The sequence below is a fragment of the Cydia amplana genome, chromosome 5 (assembly GCF_948474715.1).
Source record: "Cydia amplana chromosome 5, ilCydAmpl1.1, whole genome shotgun sequence".
Taxonomy (NCBI): domain Eukaryota; kingdom Metazoa; phylum Arthropoda; class Insecta; order Lepidoptera; family Tortricidae; genus Cydia; species Cydia amplana.
The window spans coordinates 21,192,367-21,211,601 of record NC_086073.1 but is presented as its reverse complement, the minus strand read 5'-3'; the positions used below and the strand labels follow the sequence as shown (position 1 = coordinate 21,211,601).

The window sequence follows — 19,235 nt, the reverse complement described above, 5'->3', positions numbered from 1 at the left end:
ATTTCATTTCATGCGATACATTCCAGAACTGTCCCACCTCGAGAGCGTCACGCGACCGCTTCCAGCCCGCCAGCCACCCGGACGTCCGATGGACCCGCGTGTACGGTCGGCCGCCGCGGCAGGTGGCGGCCGGCCGCGCGGAGTACGGTCGGCCGCGGCCGGGGACGGCGGTCACCACGGACGAGGTGCTGGAGCGCGTGGAGCACTTGCACTCCGCGCTGCTCGACGGGCAGCGGCGCTGGCGCAGGCATCGACGGTGATACAAGTTTAATAACTACATAATAGCTGCATAATTCTTATCTTTATAAATTACATTACCCCGATACCGTTCGAAAAATGGGCTCCTCGCCTTCCGATCGTATTGACCTTTTCGACGCCACGTCGAACACATAGGCTGTCACTCGGACGCCACGTCACCGAAGTGTCAAACCGGAAGTTGAACCCTATGTATATGCACGTAAAGTCTATTTTTTTATTCGGTAGACTGAAATGACAGTTAATAGTATGAACATGAAATGTCATTTCATACTATTAACTGTCATTTCAGTCTACCGAATAAAAAAATAGACTTTAGGTCGATTTTGCTCTGTGGTCGGTGACGGATTAATCCGTCGTCGGCGTTGGGGCTGCGGTGCGGATATATCCGGTCGAAAAGGTTAATTTAATAGATCGACAGGGGGGTGCCCGGTGGGGCGGGCGTACCTACACAGTGATTACAAATATTAAATGCCTTAACACACACTCCAGTATATACGAGGCCGCCCTTTAGAAGGAGAGACGTGTACCGATACCGAATAGAATGGCGGATACCGTTCGAGGAAGGGGCCCGAGGATAGGCCCCTTAGGGTCGGTTGCACCAAACTGTTCGTATCGTTAGAGTTCGCTAAATGTTTATGTATGGAAAGTTTCATAGTAAAGCGCCGGGGCGCGCGGGCTGACGTTGATCAGTCTGTCAAATGGGGCTGGTGCAACTGGCCCTTAGGGGGTTAGGGATTGTTAACTTTAAAGTTAAAAGCGAATGGTGTAATTTTTATTGAATGCGTGACCAACGTTACCATAATAATAATGTACCTATAGTTACCGATATTGTACAAGACTTACCTTTTCGGATGCATTTATTTTTAGTACTTACTACTTACTTGCGGTTGATATGATCTATTTATTGTATATTACTCTTATATCGGTCATAATTTGACACGACGAATGGTTCGGTGGTATTTAATAAAACGTTTGACGTATGTATAAAAATGGAATTGACAGGTTTGAGTTCAATATTTAAATTATGACCAATGTAATAGTCGAGGAGCAGTGAAAAGATTATCTAGACAGATAAATACGTCATGCAGCCGTGTGGTATTCGTTTGCTAGTCGTATTAGGTTGTACTTTATTTATTAACTATTGTATTTATTTGTAACGAAGACTGTTTTGTTAATGGTGAATTAAAACAATTAGATTTACAAAAACGTTTTATTTTCATTCAAAATAATTCACAAAACTTTATACAAAATAATCTATGTACATAACATTAGGACATGAATACATAATATTCAGAATTAGAGAAAGTGACAGCAGTTTAAAAAAAAAACAAATTTTGTAATTTTGTTGTACCTAAATATATTTTTGAAAGGGTTTGTAGAACCATGAAAAATATATTTAAACTCATAAAAAACATTAAAGGAACTCTCGCAAACGCCAAATTACTCTCAGTAATTCTGAATATGAATTTATTCAACGTATAAGGCTGATATTTGCTTGGCATTCATTCATTTTCATGTTTTTTAATTAGCTGGGTTCCTGAGTCCTTTACAAAGGACAAATTAAAAAAATACATTTTTCATTTATATTACTGGCGGCCTAGCATAAGTTGCGTTGTCGCGCGCGAATCCATACTGGAAGTCGCGCTAGATGTATGGAGTCGCGCGTGAGAACGCAACTCAACTCTGATGTGATATGGTTCCAAATTTGAAACAATATCAGGTTCCTTTTTTGTCGATTTGTGTCAAATCATCACTGTGACAATGACAATAAATGTATTGAAATGAAAAGTCACAAAAGTGACTTGTTAGTGTCACAATGTAAGAGTCAATGGGAATCGAGTTTGGAGTAATTATGTTTTTATACACAGTTACAGACTTTACAGAGGCTTATTCGATCCGTTTCCGATATGATACTGATGTGCCAGTGTTAAAAGTGACGTTCCTGGTTGAAAAAAATGACACTTGACAATGACAGATCAGGGGGTACACTACATAATTCCGAAATATTTTATGCCGAATTTTAGAATATCGAATTTTATTATTCCGTTTTTTAAATGTCGAGCATTCAATCAAAATTCCGACTGTCGTAATTACGAACGATGAAAATCACGAAACTGTATATTTCCGAATAGCAAAAAAGACGATTTTTTTAAATTCCGAACCACATAATTCCGAATATAAAAATTCCGATAGTGATAAACACCGAATTTAACATTTACTAATTTTGAAATCACGAATTCCGAAATGCCACTATTCCGAAAATTTGAATTCCGATTCCACGTGACTCCTATTTTAAATAACCCCATTTTTTTAATTCCGAATTTATCGATTTGTGCTCCGCATCTGCTCCGGCGCTACGGGCAAAGCAGCCCTTTCGCCGTTGCGTATCAACGCGCAGGCACAATACATGCTCGCCTCAGCCGCTTCGGCTCACATTGTGCTCTGCGCTTTGCTACGGCGGGCGAGGGCTGCTTCCCCTCCGCGCCTCCGGCTTTACACTCTAGGGGTAGGACAGACAAGACCACGTGGATAGTGGGGTGCTCCGATTCGGATTTTGGTTAGTTAGACCGGCGTGTCTCACTCCGCGATTTCGTCGCTTTGCTACAGGTAGCTAAAAGTACATCCGTTCGGCCCCAATTTTGGGGAAAGCCATAAGCCGCGCGTGGCGCTGTCGCCACCTAGCGGCCATATCTGTGCTGATCGTAACAGACGCGTTTTATTAGAGAGTGAGTCTTCTGTACCTAAAGTCTATTTTTTTATTCGGTAGACTAAAATGACATTTCATAGTATGAAATGACATTTTATGTTCATACTATGAACTGTCATTTCAGTCTACCGAATAAAAAAATAGACTTTAGTACTACTTTAGTATTATTTATTCTGTGGTTAGACTTAAAAAAGTGCGTTTAAGTTTTATTTTGAAAATTACGAATTTCATTATTCCGAGTTTACAAAAGATCGAATTACTGAATACCGAATGACTTTATTTCCGATCGGTCAATGATTTTTTGGAATAGACAAATTGGAAAAAAATATTTTCGGTTTTTTTCTAAATCGGACTTTAAGCTTTCGTCCATATGAAAATCGGATTTTAAGTACCGTAAAATGGGGCTATTCGGTACTTTTTTTTTATACCACATCGGTGGTAAACAAGCATACGGGCCGCCTGATGGTAAGCAGTCACCGTAGCCTATGGACGCCTGCAACTCCAGAGGTGTTACATGCGCGTTGCCGACCTTTTTAAAAACCTGTACACTCCTTTTTTAGAGTAAAACCTCAATAACTCCATATTTTATTTAAAAAAATATTTTTTATATATTTTTAATGGATAAAACGCATCTTTCTCCATTATTGCATGTACTACGCATGTTTGAATTGTTAACACAGAGCGAGTAATGATTTTTTAAAGAGGTGTTTTCAAATATTTCCTGGTTGGGGCTATATGGAAATCGATGCGTCTCTCACTGGTTTTTACTGAATTATTAAGCTTGTGTTGTTTTAAACGTGACTGTGCCTATTTGATACGCTTTAGAATCGACCGCCTAAGGAAATAAAAACAGGGTAACCACAATTTTCTAATAAATTTCGGGACAAAAAAAATCACAAACTTATACACACTAAACAAGATTTCTGAAAATCTATTTTTTGCTGTAAAATACCTTTTATTTAACTATATTCACATGTATATGTACCCAAAATTTGCGCCTTTAAAATTACATAAAACTAACGTTTTTAACAGCAGTTAATCAATAAAAAATAAATCGGAGATAATCCGAATATATACTTTAGTCAAATCAAGATGGAATATTTTCCTTTTCCTGTCTCTAAATCTTTATGAAAAAGTTACCAAAGTGTATCTGGTAAATCTATATGGTTCTTAAATAATAACAGGCATGAATAGCAGTATCGATAACAGTCCTATCGTTCGCAAATTAACTTTTTGTTATAGTCCACAAAAAACATATGAAACGTAACTAATGTCTCTTAAGTACATGACATGTAGGGTAGATTTTGGTCCTAGGGCATCTATGAAGTATATCTTTATTTTACAGCATTATCCCGTTAAAAATAAAGCATGGACAACCTACCTTCATAGAAATGTTTACAAGGTGGGTATTTGGTACTTGAAACTAATTAGTAATTAACCCCAAAAATCGTCTTAAAAAGCCCCACTTCATAAAATCGACAAAATTGAATGCAAAATAAAGGCCTAAAATTATGTCATATAGCATAAAATAATCCCAAGAATATGTACTACATATTAGGTAGGTACATTTAAAGAAGCTTTAACCTACCAAGAACCAAAATCTGAATAGAAGTAGGACGACGTTATAACGCATTGATTTTCCAACAATACACACAAAAATTATTTTCAGCACGTGTGTGAGTCCTCGGCGTCATTGTGGCCATTAACCAACACTACATTAGTAGTCAGGCGAAGATCGACGTTTCTACCAGGGCTATGAAAGAAAATATGGGTTCAAAACTTATAATTTTTTTTTTCAAATAGCCCGTGGTTCTCAATTATCCCCATTTTACGGTATTCGGAAATAACATAGTTCGATATTACGGACATATAAAAAACCGGGATTATGAAAATCGAGGTTATGAAAGTCGGAAAAACATATTTCGGAATATTTGGGCGTTCCCCAGATGGGGAAGTATTTTGTAATAGTTTTTGGTACTTATTCGGAATGAAAAAGAAAATCCTTACATTGTTTGTTTGACCTTAAGGTTACAAAATGGGAGCGTTGGGTCGGGTAGTGTGTGTGTGTGTGTGTGTGTGTGTGCGTGTGTCACTTGGTCCAGCCGCGCCACACGGAGGCGAGCGAGGCGGCGGCCGACGTCACCAGTGACGCGGCGGGCGGCGCGGGGGGAGAGCGCCCGCACACCTCCGGCTCCTACAAGTTATAACAACTAGAGATGCACCGGATATCCGGTTACTATCCGGTATCCGGCCTATCCGGCCGTTATTTTAGTATCCGGCCGGATACCGGATAGTGACCTACTATCCGGCCGGATACCGGATAGTCAAATTAACACATTTTGGGGTAAAAAATGGAATCTAAAAAACAGTCACGGTCATAATGCTAACGACACAGTAGATAGAAATGAATACGTAACCAATGTCACACAATACCTGGCAATTTCAACTGGCACTTATCCGAAGCTTTGGAAGATAACAAGAGTGCGGCCTATTCCAAAGACTAGCGACACCGCTGATGTTGAAAACTATAGGCCTATAGCTGTACTTCCCACATTGGCAAAATTATTCGAGTCGATAGTGCATAAAATATTAGCAACACAATTGAAACCGCATTTGAGTGATGCTCAGCATGGCTTTAGAGCAAATCGCTCGGTCGACACCAACCTGTTAACTCTAACGGCTACTATCTCCGAGCATCTTGATAGGGGCACCCAGGTCGACGTTCTATACTTCGATTTCAGAAAAGCTTTCGATCGAGTGGATAACGACATACTTATGAGAAAGTTAAATGACTTAGGCTTCTCGCCAAGGTTGCTTGCTTTCTTCGCTAGTTATTTGCGCGATCGTCAGCAGTACGTTCGTTATGGGTGTTTCGTCTCGGTTCCTTATCATACCAGGTCTGGGGTCAGTCAGGGGTCGATACTTGGTCCGCTTTTATTTGGACTCATGATTGATGACTTGGAATCTGTCGTCAAGCATGCTCAATGTTTGTTATACGCTGATGATTTGAAGCTTGTGTATGGGGTAAAGAGTAGAGCGGATTGTGTCTCTCTTCAAGAGGATATTATCTCAGTTACTAACTGGAGTATAGCCAATAAGCTGCTTTTTAATACATCAAAGTGCTCTGTGTGCACGTTTAGCCGTTCTGCAACCCCTTTACTTGAGCAGTATACGTTGGGAACTGAAGTGATCGCCAGGGTCTTTTCCGTAAAGGATCTTGGCGTGACCTTTGATGAACGCCTGAGCTTTCACGAGCATATTCGTACACTAGCGGATAGTTCTTTTAAGAGACTAGGCTTTGTGATCCGCAGTGTTAAGGACTTCTGGGACATTGGAGCCATAGGGATGATTTACAGCGCATTGGTCAGAAGTAAGCTTGAGGCCTCGGCAATCATCTGGCACCCGTACGAGCCCACTTATGCCTTGCTTCTGGAGAAGATCCAAAAGGCATTCCTAAGATTCTTTTTTAAAAAAAGATTTGGGTATTATCCTTTTATGTATCCAACAAAATATTTACTCGGGTGCCTCGGATATAATTCTTTAGAGGTAAGGCGCAACAACAAATTGCTGACCACTGCTTGTCGCATTCTGCGCGGTGAGTCCGACTGTCCGGAGCTTGTGGCTCGAGTCTTACGGCTGTACGTCTCAGACTTGCCAAAAGTCACTTTGAGACCGCGAGCGCGGCCACTGCTGGCAGTGCCGGCGGCGCGCACGGTCTCGCATAGGAATTCGCCGCTCTTTCGTGCGCTGACGCTGCTCAATGCGCTCCTGACATCGGCACCTGAATGTGACTTGTTTGCTTGGAGATGGGCGACTGTATGCCGTGAATGTCTAAGGTTCTGCGAGTTGATGGATGACAGGCTGTCTAGTACTTGTGTTTAATTTATTATCTGTTAAATGTTTTATGTGTTTGTATACCTACTGGGTATTTTGTAATGTTTTAATTTCTCGGTGTATTGGCTTGTCTGTAATGCCGTGTAAATATATTGTTAAATAAATAAATAAATAAATAAATACACTTATTTGTTTACACAAAAATACGCGCGCGCACTTCTAACTATAAACGAACTTACTACGTAATGACATGATAAAACTCGTTACGATCCTAGAAATGTGTCCGCGCGAACGTTCACTACGAAACAGGTCGAAACCTGCACGACGCGCACCTGCAAAACTCAAAATATAGGTATAGTTCCGCCGGCCGATTATCCGGCGGCCGGATAATCGGCCGGCGGATAATCGGCCGGTGTCCAGGCCGGATATCCGGTATCCGGCCAATCAACTATCCGTTGCATCTCTAATAAGTAATAACAACCTAATATACAGTGTGGAAAGGTAAGTCGGGCCCTGGAGGGAAACTACCTTAAATCCTTAAGCTGGCTCATTCTACTTGAAGGAGACGTTCCTTTATTTTTAAAAAGAAACAAAACTGCATTCGAAGATTTTCTAAAACTCGCTTGCCTCGCCCGGGACCGACTAGGGGGGTAAATGTGGAGACGGAGCTGGTACCTCTTGGTCGGGCCAGTGCAGGTGCTCGGGCGGGTCGGGCTCGTCGGGCAGCTCGAGCGCCTCCCACGCCGCGCTATCTATTACTAAGTGCTCACTCGTCCACGCTTCCACTCTGCAAACACATTAGGGGGATATGAGTATAGGAATCACTTTGATATCCATACCAATATTATACATGCGAAAGTGTGTCCGTCCGTCTGTCCGTTACCTCTTCACGCTTAAACCGATGAACCGATTTTGTTGAAATTTGGTATAGAGATAGTTTGAGGCCCGGGGAAGGACGTAGGGTAGTTTTTGTCTCAGAAGTCATCCTTTAGGCGGGTGAAAAGGGGGGTGGAAGTTTGTGCGGGGAATCGATGAAAAGCAGATTGGATAAAAAATAAGCAACCTAAATTACTAAATCCACGCAAACGAAGTCGCGGGCAAAAGCTAGTATTGTATATCTCGAAATAACGATCCGGGCGATATCGCTTGGCGCTTAAGCTGAGCACGTATTTGTTTTTCACAAACGCATTAAAGTTATTTGCACAAAAGTAAACGTGATGTTTTTTTCATATGGATATCTCAGATACGACGAGTTTCAAATAAATATACCCGCAATACTATTATATTTTATATAAAAGGTCTCCGTAAATAGGTACGATATTCCATAAAACGAGACAAAAAGAGTATAGTATGTACGAGTACTGATGGAAAGTTATCGGGAGCGGGAGTTATGTAACGCTGTACTTTTTAAACACGAGTGAGGTAGGAAATGAAAATGATTCAAATGTATGAAGTCGTAAAGTGTACCTACCGGCCTAGGCCGGGGTCGTCGGCGGCGGCGGCGGCGGCGAGCGCGTGCAGCGCCGACAGCTGCGGCGGCGGCGGCGGCGCCACGCCGGCGCGCACGCACAGCGCCGCCGCGCATGCACATAGCCGGAATATGCGCGCCTGCAGGCCGGCCGAGGTCACGCGCCAGTTGGAATACTCGCTGGAGGGATGTCACCAACAGATCAGTTCAATTTGTCGAAAATACAAGTGTTATCGTCATGTTTAACTCTGCACCGACTTTGGTATACCTAGGTACCTACTTATGTACAAAATGTGAAAAAGCAACAATAAATGTTACGTTTTCATAGAAATTTGACGTTTATGGTGGCACCTAAAGGTATTCAATAGAACTTGCTAACTATGTAAACAGATATTAGTAAACGATATTATGACGGCGTGCCCTGAGCCTGAATATATTATGTTCGCAGATGACACGTGCATAATTTTAAAACTAATATAGTAATTAATAACATTGCCAAATGGTTCTCGTCTGACGGCATGCTTCTTAATATTGAAAAAACAAATATTATGCATTTTCAACTTCGTAAAACTGGTATATGTCCACTAGATATAGTCGTAAACAATGTAAAACTCCCCCAGGTTGAGCAAGCAGAATATCTGGGTTTTACTATAGATTCGGGACAAGAGTGCTACTGGTATGGATCCCAGTGCACGAGGGATTCATAGGCAATGAAAATGCAGATGAACTTGCCAGAGCCGGATCTGTAAGTAACCTTACAGGTCCGGAACCATTTGTGGGGCACTCACACAGAACAGGGAACCATCACAACGGCTATTAAAAACCATACCAAGACCAAACGTCAGGAAGAATGGGACAGTCTGACGGGTCTAAAGCATGCAAAGCTCTTTATGCAAGCAGTAGACTCCGGCTGGAGAAACTTAGCAAAAGACAACTCCAAATCATAACGGGGGTGTTTACAGGCCATTACGGGGTCAAAGGAATTCTGGCCAAGATAGGACACTCTGACAACATCGATTGTCGTATGTGTGGCGAAGAGGAAGAGATAGTGAACCACTTAATGTGTGAATGTCACGCCCTAGCCAGACAAAGAATGCAGGACTTTGGAGCAGGATATCTGGAACCAAAGGACTTTAAAACGCTACCCATGAGCTCCATCATCCGACACATGGATATGGTGGGAAAAGCTCTTGAGTAGTTGACGGATCTTCTCTAGGGGGTAATTGCACAAAAGATCCCTATGGGTCGAAGTGTATCCGCAAGGGCCCCCGAAAACAATAAGATAAGATAAGATAGACTCGGGACTAACCTGGACCCCATATAGATGTGGTCTCTGACAGGCTAGCGTCAGCGTGCTTCGCCCTTGGCAGACTCGCGCCATTCCTAACGCCTCAAAACCTCAGAATAGCATACTATGGGTACTTCCACTCAATTTTAACTCAAGGTGTAGAACTATGGGCTGACGCCCCCCTAGGAAACTATTGATACTGGATAGGAATGGAATCGATTGGCATAGAAAAATAGCATGTGAAAAATAAAAGTTTTCATTTTCATACAAATTGTATGGGAAAAGTTTTCCTCGATGTGTGGCTTTTCTAGCCGGATTTTTTTTGGTTCCATACAAGCTTTTGATTTTCAATAGGAATGGGATCGATTGGCATCAAAAAAAAAGTATGTCAAAAATGACCTTTTTCTCGCACCCTGTATGTTTTTTCCAAAATCTGTGAAAGCCAATCTTCATTAATTTGAAATCGAGGGAAGGTCTTCTAAGATCGTTTTCTCGTAGTAGCACGGGATCTGGTAGCTGCCCTCACTGACCCAAAAAGAAAATCCACCCTGTATACAACAAGTGGGCAGAACCACGGCCGCAACACGCGCGGCGAGCACCTTCTGCTGGTCCCGCGCTGCCGACTGGCCAAGGCGCGGAAATCACTCGGTGTCATGGGTGTAAAAATTTATAACACACTTCCGAAAGAGGTCATTAACTCGGCTAGTGAGGCAATATTTGTAAGTAAACTTAAGAAAATGTTAATTGGTTTAACTTGTTGCACTATAAGTGAATTTATGTTGAGAACTGACGAACTGAACTCAATGTAAAAATGTAATTACTTAATAATTCCATCTAGTGATAAATTGATAATAATTATATATATATCAATCAATATCTCAATCTCAATCTCACAAAAGTTACTAGTAAATTGACGTTCAGTGTCAATTTTAGTATGGCGGTTTGTTTACATAGTTATAGTTCGTTTTTTTAGCATTAGAAAGAACTTGAAAGAAGGTAAGCGATTTTGACATGTCTTTTAATTGAAAAAACACTTAAAAATCAATAACTATTACTTATGAAAGCAGAAGACTATAAAAGATCGTATTAGATTCATAATTGTTACATATTTACCGTAACTTATTTTTGAAATGTGTTTTTCAATTAAAAGACACATAATAGTACATTATTGTCGAGGTTCGGAAGTAGCTACTTGCAGGCTGAGGATTCGTTTTAAACGGACGACCTTGGGAGTCCGTTTAATTGAATCCGAAGCCAGCAAGTAGCCTTCCAGCCGAGTCATATATAGTGCTTTTCTCAAAAATGGTGCAAGAAATAGAAATATTTTACAGAACTTACAGAAGCAACGTTCTAATTTTCCATTAATTTTCACAGAAAAAAATACAACCATTAAAAAAATTCGCTTGCCGCCTTTAAAAAAAAAAGAAGTGTATTTTTCTGCTGAAACTACGCCAACCTATTTGAGATACCTAAATAGTCGCGGTACCAACATTAAGCCTGTAACAGACTATCGCACCGCACCGCGACCTTGGAGCGTCGCACCCATAAGTGAGAGCGAGAAAGAGATATCTATTTCTCGCTCTCACCTATGGGTGCGACGCTCCAAGGTCGCCGTGCCGTGCGATAGTCTATTATAGGCTTTATAATAATAAGTGCTGATCATCTGTTTGGCTGTTTAAGGGACCTAAGCCTTCATTTGATATGGCCATTTGAAGTTTTAAAAAGTTTGGAACTCGTTAAATAATGGAATTTGTATGCGACATTGCAGTCCCGAAATCGAGACTGCAATGTTTTTAACTTTTTAATTTTTTGAATGACCATAAACTACGCACTTCGCGACCTATTTTTTAACCGGTAACGTCGACTTTGCCGTCCATTTTTGAGAAAAGATTGTTTACCTTATTTCTAATGCTAAAAAAGCGGCCAAGTGCGAGTCGGACTCGCCCATGAAGGGTTCCGTATTTAGGGGATTTATGACGTATTAAAAAAAACTACTTACTAGATCTCGTTCAAACCAATTTTCGGTGGAAGTTTGCATGGTAATGTACATCATATATTTTTTTTTGTTTTATCATTCTCTTATTTTAGAAGTTACAGGGGGGGGGGGACACATTTTACACTTTGGAAGTGTCTCTCGTGCAAACTATTCAGTTTAGAAAAAAATTATATTAGAAACCTCAATATCACTTTTGAAGACCTATCCATAGGTACCCCACACGTATGGGTTTGATGAAAAAACAATTTTTGAGTTTCAGTTCTAAGTATGGGGAACCCCCAAAATTTATTGTTTTTTTTTTTCTATTTTTGTGTGAAAATCTTAATGCGGTTCACAGAATACATCTACTTACCAAGTTTCAACAGTATAGTTCTTATAGTTTCGGAAAAAAGTGGCTGTGACATACGGGCGGACAGACAGACGGACAGACGGACGGACAGACAGACGGACAGACGGACGGACAGACAGACAGACAGACATGACGAATCTATAAGGGTTCCGTTTTTTGCCATTTGGCTACGGAACCCTAAAAAACGAACTATAGCAAGGCTGCAGAGTCAGCTTGGTTTCACTTTAAAGCTGTGTCTATTTACTTGTCTATAATTAACAAACAAGAAAATAGTCGTTTTAACATTCAATTTAATTTTAAAACACATCTAATAAAATAACAATAATTTGCAAATCGGGAAATAATTTCTAACAAAAATAATATTAAAACCTTTTTTTTCATCTTCCTGGATCCCAAAAAGACCTTTATAAAGATAAATAATTATTTTATTTTTATTTTTAAATTTAATAAATACATTGCAGTGAGACGCCTCATTCGGTTCTCGTATGTTTCTTTTCTCTTAATGAATGTGTTAATCATACAGGATTCTGACTCTTGGAGACCCTATACATCTCTAAGGATAATTTGATAAACTATGTTATCTTTTAGTTCTGACACTTGGAGACATTTACGCCTCTAAATATGTTTACATTTTTTTTTCCATGTATCTGTTTTGTTTTTATTTTAATATTATTATGATAGTTTTTTTTTTATGTAATTCGACATTAAGAGACCTTATACATCTCTAAGTAATTGTATTACATTAGTTTGATTTGGTAGGTGCAGTTGTATTTTATAATTGTTGATGTATTATTATTATTTTTTTGCTTGTATGTATTCAATGTTGACGTGTAAAAGTGCCCTTGTGGCCTATTTGCTGAATAAATGTTGAAGTTTTGAAGTTTGAAGTTTTTTCGAAACGTGGAATGTATGGAGCTCAATACATTCCACGACTCTTCTCTTTCCGAACATACTCTATAGTTCTTACTTTTTTTATTTTTAAATGCATTTTCAGCCATAATCGACAACAATCTAAACTCATAACATTTATAGACCCCAGAAAAGCGTGGTTCAAATATTTTCACAGCTAGAATTGCATCATGGAATTCCGAATCTTTTTGCCGCCCGCTGGTCGTCCCAAAGGTTGTCGCAAATTTGACGCTAATGCAATAATCAACATTCAAAACATTCGATTGTAATAAATACCTGAGCGTGAGCGAGTGCGGCAGCCGCGCGTCCAGGGTCCACGCCGACAACGCCACGAGCTGCGCCGCCAGACCTGCGCCACATCATGAACATAGGAGTTTGATATTGGCTGAATGCAACAGATGTCCCAGACGGCGCTTTACTTATTAGGTATGTTTAGTTACAATTTCCAAAAATAGTCTTGTGGCGCTAGCACGATAGTGAACGTTAAACTCGGGCGATTAGTAAAATAGTTGTTCAGTATTTATAGTAGAGGAGGTGTCTCACCTAGCGCTGCCACCGTGCGATGTAGAGGGTTATAGTAGAGGAGGTGTCTCACCTAGCGCTGCCACCGTGCGATGTAGAGGGTTATAGTAGAGGTGTCTCACCTAGCGCTGCCACCGTGCGATGTAGAGGGTTATAGTAGAGGAGGTGTCTCACCTAGCGCTGCCACCGTGCGATGTAGAGGGTTATAGTAGAGGAGGTGTCTCACCTAGCGCTGCCACCGTGCGATGTAGAGGGTTATAGTAGAGGAGGTGTCTCACCTAGCGCTGCCACCGTGCGATGTAGAGGGTTATAGTAGAGGAGGTGTCTCACCTAGCGCTGCCACCGTGCGATGTAGAGGGTTATAGTAGAGGAGGTGTCTCACCTAGCGCTGCCACCGTGCGATGTAGAGGGTTATAGTAGAGGAGGTGTCTCACCTAGCGCTGCCACCGTGCGATGTAGAGGGTTATAGCAGAGGAGGTGTCTCACCTAGCGCTGCCACCGTGCGATGTAGAGGGTTATAGTAGAGGAGGTGTCTCACCTAGCGCTGCCACCGTGCGATGTAGAGGGTTATAGTAGAGGAGGTGTCTCACCTAGCGCTGCCACCGTGCGATGTAGAGGGTTATAGTAGAGGAGGTGTCTCACCTAGCGCTGCCACCGTGCGATGTAGAGGGTTATAGTAGAGGAGGTGTCTCACCTAGCGCTGCCACCGTGCGATGTAGAGGGTTATAGTAGAGGAGGTATCTCACCTAGCGCTGCCACCGTGCGATGTAGAGGGTTATAGTAGAGGAGGTGTCTCACCTAGCGCTGCCACCGTGCGATGTAGAGGGTTATAGTAGAGGAGGTGTCTCACCTAGCGCTGCCACCGTGCGATGTAGAGGGTTATAGTAGAGGAGGTGTCTCACCTAGCGCTGCCACCGTGCGATGTAGAGGGTTATAGTAGAGGAGGTGTCTCACCTAGCGCTGCCACCGTGCGATGTAGAGGGTTATAGTAGAGGAGGTGTCTCACCTAGCGCTGCCACCGTGCGATGTAGAGGGTTATAGTAGAGGAGGTGTCTCACCTAGCGCTGCCACCGTGCGATGTAGAGGGTTATAGTAGAGGAGGTGTCTCACCTAGCGCTGCCACCGTGCGATGTAGAGGGTTATAGTAGAGGAGGTGTCTCACCTAGCGCTGCCACCGTGCGATGTAGAGGGTTATAGTAGAGGAGGTGTCTCACCTAGCGCTGCCACCGTGCGATGTAGAGGGTTATAGTAGAGGAGGTGTCTCACCTAGCGCTGCCACCGTGCGATGTAGAGGGTTATAGTAGAGGAGGTGTCTCACCTAGCGCTGCCACCGTGCGATGTAGAGGGTTATAGTAGAGGAGGTGTCTCACCTAGCGCTGCCACCGTGCGATGTAGAGGGTTGTCCGCCGGCTCCGCCGTCAATGACGCTTCTTTGTTCTGTTTCGCTGCAAAGTCATTTAAAATAAATATTACAGCGGATGATATTATACAATTTCAAACATATGTTGACAAAAATTATGAATTGTGTTTGATAATTATTATTGTACGCCCCGGTTGTACAAACTCACCCCAGGTGATCACATGCGAGTGGTCGCCGTCCGCGCACAGCCAGGGCGACACGATGTGTAATTGTGTGCGCGTCGGAGGCTCTTCTTCCGGCTCTCCGCCCAAGAACTCCATGTCTTCTATACTGTCACTGTAAAGGGTGGCATTCTGAATCCCTAACAACGTTTGTCCTAAAGTCACTTGCCCTAACTAGTTTGTCCTAATGGGCACATGCCCTAACGATCAATTGTCATAACGATTATTTTCCGTAATGTAAGGTTCTGAAAAATGGTTAGATTTTAGAACTTGCTGCCACAAAAGTGGGTTAGGTTAGGGTTAGAACTGCGACCCTCGCAAAAAAGAAAATATGCTTAATAACATTAGGATAAGTAATCAATAATTAGGGAAACCAAAATTAGGGTTTTTAGTGTTAGGACAACTGATCATTATGACAAACAATATTAGGGAATGCAAAGATAGGAAAAAAGACTTTAGGGATTCAGATATAGATCCCACTGTAAATACACAAAAACCAAACGGGTATAGCGACGAATTTACACAAATCTATATAGACCTACAGACCACTGTACTGACTGTACGTATATTTTCTGACTGTACTTATGCTGATGCCACTCTCCCGCTGTAGTGCTTGCATTTTGGCGAGCCCGGATTGAACCTAAAAGACTCCCGTAGGTCAGCCTTTAGGGAGGAGTCTAAACTGTATCCTTACCTGGTGTCCAAACTGATGTAGACGGGGAATATATATTTGTGAAGCTGGCGCACCCTTTCCCTCCGCAGCGCCGCCAGGGCTGCGGTGTTGTCTGCGCACGCGCCGTGCCTCGTGTGGAGCTCCAGCCTCTGCGCCGCCGCGTGCGCCGCCAGGTGCGACACGCGCTTCTGGTAGCGGGGGAGCTTTAACCTTCAGATAGAAAAACACGATTGATTTTGTACTAACCAGATACATCTGCCAGCAACATTTCTGTTTCAATAAAAGGAAAAAGTTTTTTGCTAAAATTTAATTTTTGGTACAAGGTTATATCGCTGACTGTACTTTTCTTTTCACAGGCAACTAATACTCATCTAGACAATTCTAACAACCCCAAACACAATTAATTTGTGCCGTTTTATCACAGAGTTCCCATGGCCACCTACTCATCAGCTCCTTGTAATCATAATATGACATTGTCATCCAATTTACATATGTAGGCTAAATTTCAGCTCAATCAAATAATGGGAAGTGGATTTAGCCAAGTCGAACTTCTGCATGCCAAACATGTTTACAAATTGAAAGCATTGATTTAGTCACTGCATATAAGACCTACATACCTTAACTCATTGTTAAGTTGTGTGAGCTCCGTCAGCTGTTTCCTCTTCTCGTCCAGCCCGTTCCTCCGCTGCTCGATGGCGAGCCGCAGCAGATCCAGCTTGTCTCGTGACTGCTTGGCCTCCGTTATTAGGCTGTCCTTCTTCAACTTGCCCGCCATCAGCTTCTCGCAGCGGTCGAGGATGTGCTTCCTGTTGGCTTTCAGACGTAACAACTTGCCTTGTTTCTCTGAGAATCTGGAAATATAAAACTGGTGGTACAATACTAGAGCTTGAGGAATAGAATGAAGTAAGCATCAGGCTTAAAATCGGGTGCTTTATTCAGTAAAATGTCAAAGTGAGCAAGTCACATGAGTGACAAAAAACAAGTGAGTCTAAACGGTAAAATTATTCAATGTTAGTAATAGTATGTCTCACAACAGTTTAAATTCGATACTGAATAGTTTGATATTCATCATCAACATACAAAAAGTGATCATGATTTCTATTTTGTAATAGTTTGTTAGATTGCATTTCAAAGGCAATGGGCATTTTCTAAAATAAATATTGAAAACCCGATTCTCACAGATCCTAGTGTTTTTCGGTTCTTTCAACTCAGAATCACTAGCATATTTAATCCTGATGATAAAAAAAAATGTCCCAAAAATTTGTATGAAAATTGTACATTCCACTATGTCACATCCATACAAGTGAAAATTTTCTCATAATAAAACGTGACGTGATGGAATGGACATTTTGGGACATCTTTTTTTAATGGAAGGGTGGAGAGTGCTGACGATTCTGAGTAGAATGAGCCCAAGAATGTCCAGATTTGAAAGAATCAGCCAGCCTATTATGGATAGCTTTATCCATCTTTATCCACGTGATAAAATAACTGTCACTGTTTAACACCGTGGGAAAGAAAGTGACGGACACCGTTTTATCACGCTGTCACATAGACAAGAACGACCATCATATCCGTACTGGTTTTCAATATTTATTTTAGAAAAAGCCCAATAGCATTCATAACTGAATAAGACGTTAAAAACTTAGTATATTTATATATCAAAGCATTTTTGGGCAGATGCTAGGACAGTCGTGTAATATGTTAAGCAAATCAACATCCCTTCTCTCAGAGTGCCAACTTTCTACAGAAATGATTGGTCAATGCATGGTAAATGATTATAATTGATCCAAAAAACATCCCAGCAACATGTACAGGCCGAAAATAACTAGTTAAATTCATAAGTTGCTAATTTTTCGTCGTAAATCGCACTACGCAGTTGCAGGGACCCAAAAACCTTCATAAAAACCGATCATACTTTCGCCGACATATGGATCAAGATTTCAAGAAATTTCCACAGAAATCTAGACTTGACAAAATGGTAGGTATATAAACAGTGTTGTTCAATTAATGAGTCATCAGAAATAAACATAAATCATGTAAAATATAGCTACCTGTCTGCATAAGGCATCGATGAATGTACGAAGTTGCCCGCCCGAATGCAATCCGGGCAGAAGAAGTTTTTCTTCACCGTATAACATAGTAGGCACTTTGTGTAATGTCCTTCACTCTCCGTGGACGATATTCGAAAGTCTCTTGGGGCTTCACTTTCTGTGAAATAACTTAAAGCCATAGTTTTTTGCTTCTACGATGTACGCTTATTGTTTGAGAAAATTGACGAACTGTCAACAGTGACAGTGTCAAGTTGTCAACTAGACATGTCAATTATCAGCTGCGAAGCGTTCCGTTTTACGCTAGCAAACGACCGTTTGAGTAGACGCGTTTTATAGATGGCCAAGCAAATCTTGTCAGTAGTAAAAGGCGCAAAATTGAAATTTTCTATGGGAAGATATGCCTTGGCGCCTACATTTTTCAAATTTAGAGTATAATTTGAATAAAGTTGTATTATATTTTTCACCTCAGCAGTTCGAACAAGGGTACTTTGCTACTTAAAAACAGTGAGCAAAATCGCATTTTGCTCACTGTTTTAAAAAAAAATCTAAATCTAAATCTAAATGTATAAGCACTCTTTGTCCCTGTATTAGCTGTATACCTCTAAAATCTCAATGTCCTCAATAGAAAGGCAATGAAAACGGGTTACTTTGTATCGAATACCTATTCAGTGTAATGTTCCAATATTTCAGACCTTGTTACTCGAAACTTACACGCCCTAGCATAAGTAGACTAAAACCCTTTGAAAAACAATTCCAACAAGTTTGTCCCAGCCATTAATAGACAAAATCGTGCAACTTGAACTGCATAATGAAGAAAAGGCATTGCTCAGTCTCATTTAAAACGTGACACAACACCAAATAACCTGAAACATGTAGACTTTATCACATTAATGTTAAAGTATACATTCCAAACAAGTTTAAAAGAAAGATAAGTGTTAGAGCATGTTGATCCTAGCGGAGCGCCGCCGAAAAGGCCGTTTGAACGTTCGCCAGCATTGGCTTATCTTTTATACCATCGCCAACTTACTGAAAACAGCGGCGAAAACTCCAAACTACTTCCACCAAACACATTTCCACTGTATCTAGTGTACGAGCGACTCCAGCGACCGCAAATGTAAGTTGGTCAGGGTATCCTTTACATTTTCGAGTCCGCTCGGCACACGGTGTTTGCTGGAAGAATTTACGGTCGTCTGACGTTTGAGAATTGAGAAAATGGAGAAATATCGTCAACACGGCTTTTAGGTTTTAGTTATTTAATGTTTATTGCTCTTTCGTTATTTGGAGACCAATGATTTGGAATTGATGATTAGGTTTTTCACGGTTGTCACCTTGTCACTGTTTTCACTTCCTAGCAATAGTTGCGCATTGATATGTACATAAAAGCGGCCAAGTGCGAGTCGGACTCGCCCATGAAGGGTTCCGTATTTAGGCGATTTATGACGTATAAAAAAAAACTACTTACTAGATCTCGTTCAAACCAATTTTCGGTGGAAGTTTACATGGTAATGTACATCATATATTTTTTTTAGTTTTATCATTCTCTTATTTTAGAAGTTACAGGGGGGGGGACACACATTTTACCACTTTGGAAGTGTCTCT

At 41.3% G+C, this 19,235-nt stretch overlaps 1 protein-coding gene across 1 annotated transcript; it reads right to left on the bottom strand.

Annotated features, from left to right (window-relative positions):
- Positions 1-47: 47 nt before the first annotated feature.
- LOC134648305 (beclin 1-associated autophagy-related key regulator) lies at positions 48-17,873 on the bottom strand. The gene is made up of 10 exons (XM_063502796.1): positions 17,637-17,873; positions 16,203-16,436; positions 15,607-15,795; positions 14,900-15,027; positions 14,702-14,776; positions 13,086-13,158; positions 8,271-8,447; positions 7,475-7,586; positions 5,059-5,159; positions 48-285 (listed from the first exon to the last, which is right to left on the bottom strand). Exons 1-10 carry the CDS (start codon positions 17,813-17,815, stop codon positions 48-50), a joined length of 1,506 nt encoding a protein of 501 aa, XP_063358866.1. The 5' UTR covers positions 17,816-17,873.
- Positions 17,874-19,235: the final 1,362 nt, after the last annotated feature.

What these genes read in the sequence shown, in the direction of transcription:
- LOC134648305 (XM_063502796.1), bottom strand. Translation starts at nt 17,815, where the DNA reads ATGGCTTTAAGTTATTTCACAGAAAGTGAAGCCCCAAGAGACTTTCGA. An exon ending in TCGATGCCTTATGCAGACAG is followed by an intron (nt 16,437 to 17,636) that starts GTAGCTATATTT and finishes TTATATTTCCAG; the next exon opens with ATTCTCAGAGAAACAAGGCA. An exon ending in CCGCACTCGCTCACGCTCAG is followed by an intron (nt 8,448 to 13,085) that starts GTATTTATTACA and finishes ACATCCCTCCAG; the next exon opens with CGAGTATTCCAACTGGCGCG.